The sequence below is a fragment of the Lygodium microphyllum genome, unplaced genomic scaffold (genome assembly GCF_053477565.2).
Source record: "Lygodium microphyllum isolate KBCC unplaced genomic scaffold, Lygodium_microphyllum_v1.1.10 scaffold_195, whole genome shotgun sequence".
NCBI classification, from domain to species: Eukaryota; Viridiplantae; Streptophyta; class Polypodiopsida; order Schizaeales; family Lygodiaceae; genus Lygodium; species Lygodium microphyllum.
In genome coordinates this window covers 48,895-59,255 of record NW_028229678.1, presented here as the reverse complement: position 1 = coordinate 59,255, position 10,361 = coordinate 48,895, and the positions used below count along the sequence as shown (strand labels likewise).

The 10,361-nt window shown below is 39.1% G+C and overlaps 1 protein-coding gene across 1 annotated transcript; it reads left to right on the top strand.

Annotated features, from left to right (window-relative positions):
* Positions 1-3,828: 3,828 nt before the first annotated feature.
* Positions 3,829-5,466, top strand: LOC148008305 (uncharacterized). Its single transcript, XM_087674326.1, has 2 exons — positions 3,829-4,835; positions 5,230-5,466. The coding sequence occupies exons 1-2, from the start codon at positions 3,892-3,894 to the stop codon at positions 5,375-5,377; spliced, it is 1,092 nt and encodes a 363-aa protein (XP_087530452.1). The 5' UTR covers positions 3,829-3,891; the 3' UTR covers positions 5,378-5,466.
* Positions 5,467-10,361: the final 4,895 nt, after the last annotated feature.

The window sequence follows — 10,361 nt, the reverse complement described above, 5'->3', positions numbered from 1 at the left end:
ACCCTTTAGAGGCCAATTACCTGTACACCCTATTTATGAAAACCCACCTTTGTTAGAGGAAGAGAATGAAATACTTGAACCTGAAGCTATCATAGATACTGACTTTATAACCACTAGAACTGGCAGAAGATATTCTAGATATCTAGTTAAATTTAAGAACCATCTTGTAGAGGAAGCACAATGGATGCATGCTAGAGACTTAAATGCTTTCCCCACTCTGTTAGCTCCACATTGAGCTAATAACAATTGAGGTCAATTGCTATCCCACCCGGGGGGTACGATGCCAGGAGGCATATTTCACGGTGGATTTCGTGAGGTTTTACGGTGGATTCCGTAAGCTTTGATGACTGGGGCTCATACACAAAGTGGATTCTTTGTGCGGGAAGTTGATGGGAACGCCTGTCCTTTTCGGGCGTTTCATTAATTTAGTGTGTACATGGGTGATTCCATAGCGGGTGATTCCGCAAAATGCATATTAAATTAATAAACATTTATGAGTTTAGAGTGCGCACTCGTAATAAATTAGGATTAGGATTTATTTCTAACCAGTTCATTTATTTATGTAGTTGAAGACTGCTAGGTGTTCACTTTTGTCGGTTTAATTGTATTATTTTACTAATGATTGTGAATGCTTCAGTTGATGTGTAGAGATAGCAGCAGTGGCGGAGGAAAGCATTGGAGGATAGCGAGTATTCGATTTATTGATTATATTTTGATGGGCGCATACCTTAGGCATGGCGCCTATATTTTGTCACGCCTATTTATTGAGGCGTTGGATATTTATTATTATTTTGTATACGTATGGGCGCACGATTATGTTATTTCTACTTGGACATTGTATTGGGCATGCCAGACTCTTTGGGCACCGTCCATTAGCTTTATTCCTATTTTGTGCTAAAGCAAACTCAAAAGCTAAAAGCTTGCTATTTTGTAATTTGGGCTATTATTTGAGCTTGAAGATGAATAATACATAAAATACATGCTTTGTGGAGCACTCACACAAGGCATGGGGGGAGATTACACCCAATTGGTCTTTGGTTCATGTCGTTCATGCTTTTTACATTGAATTTTGTGCAAAAAGTAAAGTTCTATTATTCTTGGGGACCTTCCGGCATTCACTACGCGAGCATACGGCATCCGATCTGCGCATCATAGATAAGATAGCTTAATCTATTAAATATGTAGGAAATTCTACATCCCTAAACGATTCCCTTTCCAGATCCTTGTGAAAAGATAATTTCAACCTTAACAAGTCACAAAGTAAAACTTTTAGATCCAGGAATGAGGACTATGGTTCAAGAGAACCATAAAAGTCCTTAAGTACCAAAATCTTAAGGTAGAAAGAATACAAATTGTTAAGGAAAATCAAATCCAATTTAAAGATATCAAAAACAACCAAAGGATTGAAATCTCTTCAAAGGTGAGTCAAGTGGAACCTCAAGCTAGATGAACGACATCTAGAATAAATTTCAATGTATAGATTGCATATCAAAGATTGTCTGGTGCATTAATAATTATTTCTTGTTGATTGTGTATTTTGATTAAAGGTTGTACCAACATAGGTTGTGCTTTGATACATGCAGGCCTCCCCCAAGGCTACTCAGCAAGCCCTTCACCAAGAAATTTCTTTTATCGTCTCAAAATGCTTGGTTACACATAGGTCTCCCCCAAAGCTATGCCCTTCACCAAGGGGTTTCTTTTATTGGCTTTGCATGCTAGGACCGGAACCAAATATGAGAGATCCCTCCATAGGGATTAGATGTTCGTTAGGAGACGAAAAGGGTGTTAGGGGGGACCCTCACCAAAAATTCATTTGGCATCTAGGATTAGTCTAGTTTCTTGCAATCCTAGGATGGTTGTCCCAAAAGGCCATAATGCTAGTTAAGGATAGATTGGTGGTATCTTGCCTTCAAGTGAAGTCCTGTATATGGACTATTAGTTTGATATGATAAAATAAAGTTACCTAGCTTGGATTTTTATTTATTTATTAAAATCATTGCCTTCACTCGTTTTTTACAATTATGACTAAGTTAGGTGAATGAATGATGTTCTTAATGGGTTAATTAAGGACCATGTTTGTATGCATTGAGCTAAATGTGGTACGTAATTAGATAATTAAACAAACCCATCATTGAAGGGATGCAAGAGGATAGATCCTTGATGAAATCCTCTTTGTGGTATAGTGATGTCATTACCTAAGAAGTTCACATTTAGAAGCAACAAATTAGGAAAAAATAGGAAGCATTGAACATGGACCATCATAGAAAATTATCATAGATCTTGACCTCGTGTTGTTTTAGGGGGCCATATGAGACTTTGCCTTAAGGTCCACATAATAGCTCCCTCTCATTTTTCACCCACTTTGAACCAAGTGCACCATGAGTTTCCTTCTTTTCAAGTTGACTTGCACAAGAATTTACCCATAACTAATGCTAGAGAAATTGCTAGACAACCTTTGAATTTATTTTAGGAACCTTGTTATAAGTCGATCCTCATCGAAGAGGAATAGAGCTTTATCTACAAGATAGACTTAAGCGACCCTACGTAACAAAGTATAGATATTTCCATGGATTTTTGGATGGAATTGCCTAAGTCTATTTCTATAGACTACTGAAATCATGCCATCAAGGGTTCATTAGATAGGCATGTTAGAGAGCATGCATGAGTACATATACTAGTAATTTTATTATCATCGATGCACATTTTGACGATCACATCACCCCAACAAGACCAAAGCTTTTACCGATGAATATTCTGATGGTGGCGAAAGGCTACTATTTAAAAATAATTTCACATGTTTTTACATGTTCAATTTCATTTCTATACCCTTCATACATTATAGTGGAGTGCTAATACAAAGCTGCAAAAAGTTTGAGATACCATAGTTAAAGGGGCAATTGATAAAGAGATGGGTTATGGTCTTATAATCTTTGCTAGGTCTAGGACAAATCCCATTGCCATAGGCTATCTTTCTTGCATCTAAGGCACACCCCATTACCATAGACTACCTTTCAGACAATTCGATTAGTGCAAAAAGCTTTATGTAATATAAACCATTAGAGGGTGTAGTGCTAGTAGGCATTTGAGGCTTCTAGGTGTTCAACAAATCTAAAAGATCATTGGTCTTAATTTCAATCAATGCACCATGTTTTATTGAGGGATACTAACTCCATGTGAGCTTGCCACTTAGGGAAGGGGATGAGGATTACCTATATTCTCAAAGGGTTGCTTTCACATTGTAGGGTGATAATTGTGGTATTGGCATACTTTTTGACTCTATGTTAGGTGTGGTCTTCTTATACTTTCAAGTGGCAAATCAAAAGAACTTCAATTATGCCATACCCTCTTATAGAGGTGGGGCAAGTTTTTGATCCTCAAATACTTTACTAGTGTGTGAACCAAGCCTAAAGCAAAACTTTTTTCCCAAACAATCTATCTATGGGAAATCTATATAATATGTGAGATCTATAAGTGAAAGATTAACCAGTGCATCTTTATTGTGTTAAAGACGAGAGAGATTAGAACGTATTTGAAAAATCCAGCCGCAACTATATGATGAATTGTCGTAGTGAACATGGATTTTGGGAAATTTAAAAGGAGAGTTAGAGTTAGAACGTATTTGAAAAATCCAGCCGCAAATATATGATGAATTGTCGTAGTGAACATGGATTTTGGGAAATTTAAAAGGAGAGTTAGAGTGAACGAGGCGAGCCGCAAACCCACACGCCAAATGAGTCACGACAGCCGACCTTGGCGTGCCAATTATTTTGAGCCCACGACGACTGGTGTCCTAAAATATTGGCCAAGGTGATATCGGTTCAGATAATGCCTGCTCCTACACCAACATGGTTAGCTACCTTCGGGCCCGTTCACGAGTAGTGCCTTTGTTGAATGGGTCGGAGCAATAGAGCCTTTGTTGAATGGGTCGGAGCAATAGACCTGGCATCGGTAGCTACACTGACAGGACTGCTGCTGTTGGAGCAATACAAGACCCGTGCTTGTATATTAAGAGAAAAAACGTCGTGCTATTGCCTCCACGATCTCATTCAGCGATTGCTTGTGGATTCTGATTTTGATTGCGCTCTCTCTGTCTCTCTCTCTCTCTGTACTGAGATCATCATTATCTCGGTACACATTCAACTAAGCATGAATTTGCCCTTGAACGCCCTGCATGTAACTGCCATGATTCTTGCCATGGGCCTGATCTGCAGCACAGATTGCAGCAGCCGATCGGAGCCGAGTGTACAGTCACTGGGCGTCCAGCAATTGCGCCAGAGCTCATCTGCAGCGGCTGCCAGCAGCGGTCGAGAAACAACGTCGGTAACGATCCCGTCCACGATAGCGGTGGTCCCAACATGCCATGTTGCGGGCGAGGATGACAGAACGCTGGCCGCGTGCGGTCGGCTGCGCCTGGTGGTGAGCGGCGTGGGGCACCAGCACTATGCCTTCAACGGCACCGACTGGGCCCTCTTCAACGCCACGGCCGATCTCTTCTTCGACCCCGCGGCCACATTAGTCTCCATTGACGACGACAAGGATAACGCGTCATCCGTCAGTACAACCTCCGGCAACGTCCACCAGCTGCTGCTCCAGAACAATCGTCAGCGTCTTGACCATCGTCAAGTGATCGGCCAGCACTTCTTCCTGGCCCAACCGGACGCCGGCGGCGGGCAGCCCAGCTGGCAGATCACCCTCAATAATACCGCCCATCAGGACGCTCACGGCTGCAGCAACAGCAGCACCCTGGTCACCGCCAAGACTCTGCAAGCCGTCTCAGTCGACCCCAACAGCATCCCTTGGAGCCTCCTCCAAACCACCACTCAACGCGGCAGCCTGTGAGTATCTCTTAATCCATAGACACGTACATATATGTACTTCCTGTATATATCACGCACATGCGCAAGTTACATACATACATCTGTCTATAGATACCTTCGGATACATAGTGGACAGATACATATATGAATCCTCATCTACCTACATCGACATACACATATATGCACTTTATTTTTTTAAAAAGATAGTTTGCAAGACAAACAAACTAATTAACTTACAAATTGATTAATTCACTAACAACTAACTAGTCATGACATACATATAGACAAATGGGATGGTTGATTGAACTACACACATATCAATCGGTTGATTCATTGACACATTGTATTCATTGCCTTCACACCTTGTCTTTGATGTAATAATGTAACTAATTGATTGCCTTGTGTATTGTAGAGATTCACTTGGTGCCATCACGTACATCCAACGCATTGCTACACATGGAGGACTTCCATCATCTACCACATCAAACATAAGCATTGGGGACATCTATTTATCTCCTTATTCCACCATATATGCCTTCTATATATCTGCATCATCATGAATGTAGACAATAAGATAAAGTTCAAGTTGCACCAGCTGATGAAAGAGTAATATATCCCATTGTTGTTCTCAACTTCTTTTTGGCCAACAATAGGTTGGACATAGAAGATACATTTTTATTCCTTTTTTTGTAATGAAAAAATAAAGTATTGATTGGACATAGAAGTGTGATGTTTAATATTCAAACTATTCGATAAATCCATTGTATTAGCCTCTCCCTCCCTCCCTCCCTCCCTCCCTCTCTCCCTCTCTCCCCCCTCTCTCTCTCTCTCTCTCTCTCTCGTTTAAGTTTACTGGGATTCAAGTTTTGAGTTTGTAGGATATGCCTTAAGACATCTTGTGATTGTTCTTACAACATTAAAACCTCTGTGTGTGTGTGTGTGTGTGTGTGCACGCGCGCATGCATGCACATGCATGCGCTCTCCTTTGCTCTCTTTGCCCCTTGTATGTATGTGTGGTCAATTAGTGTCCAAAGTCTCAACACCTTCAAGTATACAAAACAAGAATCAAATCCGAGAAAGTATGTGCAAACACTAGCTACAAAAATAGAATAACATCCGGTCTTGCTATCCAATACCCACTGTGCAAGTGAATGCTACATAACTAATGTCTTGTTTCATAACTTTCATTGACTCCTATGGTTGGAAGTACCTTGGGATTTGGTCAGTTCACATGCAAGTTAATACCGCGCTTGGTAGCTACAATTCTATGTATGCAACAAGCTAGTTTACAAGGTAGTTATTAGATGAGCAACTACGTATGTGACAATACTTTCAAGTGTGAGGCTAGCTAGGTAGCCAAATACTAGTTTGATGATGAATAATTAGCTATCTTGTTAACATTCTAGTTGCCTTGACTATCTTGGTAGCTACTTAGTGGGTTTTTAGCTTGAGATCTACTTAGGTTGCTAGTTAGGGAATGGCTATGCTAGGGGATGCTTGATTTAACTACTCCTTTGTTAGTCATGGGATGCTTAGGTCAAGTATACCCTATTAAGATACTACCTAGTGAGTTAATGGATGATTGGGGTACAGAATGTAAAATACCTAGTTGGTTGACTCAGGAACTGCCCAATTTGTTAGGAGATACTTGGTTCTTCAAGGCCTACCTAGGTAGTCATGGGATCTTTGGGTCAAGGATGGGAACTACCTTGTTAGTCAATGGAAGATTAGTCCAAGAACTACCTAGTTAGTCAAAGGATGCTTATTACCTAGGTCAGGGGGTGCCTAATTTAGAAACTACCTACTTTGTTAAATAAGGGATGCTTAGGTCAAAAATATATTTTAAAAACTACTCACTTAGTCAAGGGATGCTTTGATATAAAGGAGAGGTTATTTATAGATTAAAAAAAAGGGTTATGTTTAGTTAGGAAAAATTCACAAATAAGGATATTTATAAATAGACCTTAAATGCAGGTAATATAGAGGTCATTCATATAGTGACCTCTCCTGGGGAGGTTTAGGTTAGGAGCTATGGTTCAAGAACTATGCTTTCTTAATAGCTAGTTAAGGGAAGCTTGTTGTAGGAACATAGTTAGTTAGGGGATGCTTCGCTCACCAAAACACATTGAGAACTAACTAGGTGGCACCTATATAATCACTAAGTTGGGATTTTTATGGGTCCAAAAGGGAATATACTTCCTAGATATATCACATCATTGTCTCAAAAGATAAAGAAAGAAGTAGGAAGCATCATTCCAAAATAGAACCTTGCATCATTTATAGCTTTTCTACTATTAGTTCAAGACTTCAAGATGGACATGCAAAAAATTTTGCACTGCAAATCAAGCATTGGACATAGAAAAAGCGGAAGTTGGGCAAGAGGATCAGGACCAAATTGAGTGTGAAGGTAACTTTGTGGGGGGGTCTTGTGGGCCATGGGCCCTTGAAAATTTGATGAATTGGGAGGGGGGTCTTTTTGGAAGTGCGTAAGAAAAAACACCGATCACCATGGTGCCATCATGATGATTTTGGAAATAGGGGCCTATAAAGGCTGCAAACACCCATCCAATCTGATGATAGCCGCAAATTGCTCCATATTTTCACTTGTAGTCACTCACTTTTAATAAAAAAATGGTGGCTAAAGAGAGAGAACCAAAATCAATATTTTTCTCTCCTCCCTCTCTCTCCTCTTGAAGGTGATTCATGTGCAAATGAATGGGAATAGATCAGAATGAAGACCAGTTTTTACAACTTAAACCAGATTGATATCGAATCATATTGGCATTGAGGAGTGAGGAATAGTGCAATTTTACGATCAATGACAGGTCTTGTGGTTGCCTAAAAATTCAAATCTTGAAATCTGAAACCTGAAAATTTGCGGTAAAACACCATATTGGGGAATATGGGAATTTCCCATAAGTTTGGGACACATGGTCAAATCATTGGATTTTTCATAACTTGAACACTATGACTCCAAATCAAGCGATCTATAGCTTAATAGATTCCATTTTTCAAGCGCTTTCCAATGATAGGTTACATCATATGGTTTTGAGAAACTTATGGGCATGTTATCTGGGTGCCACCTTTTTTATATTCAAAAAATGGGAATTGGGAGATTCCCAAACTCACTAATATTGTGTTGTAAGCTTCTTTTTATTGAAAATTTGAATCTTTTTTTATAATTCAAATGTAAATCTTATTCATTTGCGATGAAATTTTGTTTCATGCTTGTTTGAGATATCTTTAAGGGCTATGGATCATAAAATTTAAAACATGTGTTTGTATTTATGATTTATTACTTTTTAAAAATTTGAAATGCGTGTTTTTAAGGAAAAATGATGGTTTTCATTATTTTCGACAATCAAATCTTATTCATGTGGAATACTATTAAATGTGCGGATGGATAAGAGTGTGGATGTACTAAAAAAGTTTCTTATAATAAAAAATAAGAAAAAATACTCAAAAAATACAGTTTTGACCAAAGAAGAGTAGACAAAAATAGATTTTACGCATGGAAAATTTACTAAAAATTATGAATATGTCAATGAATGCATGTTGGACCTAGGGATTAAGATTTAGCCTTTGATTATTCCCATTATTTATGTTATAGTGCATGTTTCTTACTTTTGAGATAATAAAAACACATTGAAAAATACTATTTACACCTACCAATGAATGCAAAATTTTAAATGGTAGGATAAATGGGATAGTGGAAGTTCACTATGATTCCAATTCTAATTTTGTACATATTCTATCATACAGAATTCGTTTGTTTTAAGTTTTAAGAAGGGCAATAGCATGGATCATTTCAGTGCTATCTTAGCATGACACGCTATGTTAGAGTGAAATCATTAAAGGACTCTTTGTGCACATCCACATTGATTGATTTATGAGTTTACTTATTTTTGCACTCTATGGCATTCACTTTGCATCCACATTTTCATACGTGGTATGAAAAGACTCATCTTGTAGATACAAAGCACTTTTTTTCAAACAATTGACCCACATTGAGTGCGAGGTTCCCTAAGCCATACGTCTAGTTAAATAATTTCCTTTGCGACTGATGTGGTAAGGATTGAATTACTTTCTAGAATAATTCATTAAAAGAGAGGACTATGTTGTGTATGTGCTCTTGTTGAAAGGATGCGTTCTAGGGCTAATCTCTCTGGGTTATAGGAGAGCCCATAGTGGGGCTACAACGATAAGCTGGGGGATGCTTCCTTTGTTTGTGCTATGAGATACTAGAAATTGATATATTTGGGTACTATTTTTTCTTAGAGTTGAAAAGGGCAACATGTTGGACTATAATCTAGAGATGGTATCTTACAAATGTGTTCTTTAGATAAACCAATTTATAGTATCTAGATGCTCATGGCCGCTAGACCATGGGGTTGTTTGGGCGAGTTTAGGAGGCCTATCACTAACAAGACCCCTAGAGCTAATGTCGGGCCCATTTTTTATCTCGACACTACAACCAAAAAGCCTCATACGCGCACATTTAGACGCGATTTTTGAACATAGAGAAAAACTTACGGGCGCGTCTATCCGCCCGTCTATTTGCGCGTCTATCATTCCGTGTCTATAATCGCATGTATCGACGACTTTACACGCACAAATAGACACGCAATAGATGCACATATACACACGCATATAGACACGCTTTTAGACGTACTTTTACAAGCACTGATAGACGCGAACGGAAAACAAAAAATGTTCTTTTTTAAAAAAGATATTTCATTTCCTTTTTTAATTTGAATTATGCAATGCGTGTATAAGCGCGTGTAGTTTGCATTATAGACGCGCGAATAAACGCGAATTACCTGCAATTTAGACGCGCTGATAGACGCGCAAAACAGAACTGGAAAAAAAAAATTCCCCCTCCCATACATCAGATTGTGTATTTGGGAAAAAGACAATGTATCTTACGGGCACGAGAATTGAAAGTGAAAGTCCATGTATTTATTATATATCAAAGCATTTACAAGGGAAGTTTTGAGTGCTTGCAACCTAAAGCGTGGCCGCAAGCAGTAGGCTCAAAGAGATATCATACATATACAAGAAAAGAAGGCCTCATGAGGAGGTATGGTGCTCCTCTACGAATCTGAAGAGGAAACATCCTCGCTAGTACCACCATGGCTACTAGCGTCGCTACCCCCCTTCTCACTGTGCTCCACATCTGGGTTCGCCTACACACACAAAAGATCAGGGTTGCTTACATAGACAAGGTGGAGAAAAAGTTATAATTAGTTATACTTTTAATAGAAAAGTAAGAAAAACATACCTCCTCTGGCTGTCGAATCCTCTAGTTACCCTCCCTTGATGCTTGTTTGCTTGCTTACTGCTTCTTCTTGTTCTCCTCTTTCTTGTTCTCTCTTTCTTCCTCTCCTTGGCTTTCCTTTTTCCCTTCTTGTGTGTTTGAAATGAAAGAAGAGGTGAGTCATGAGAAGGTGAGGCATGAAGAGACTAGGTGAGGCATGAAGAGACTGCATGTCGGCTAAACTTAAGCTTCAAAACTGCAAAAAACGCAGGAAAGGAAAGGCGCAA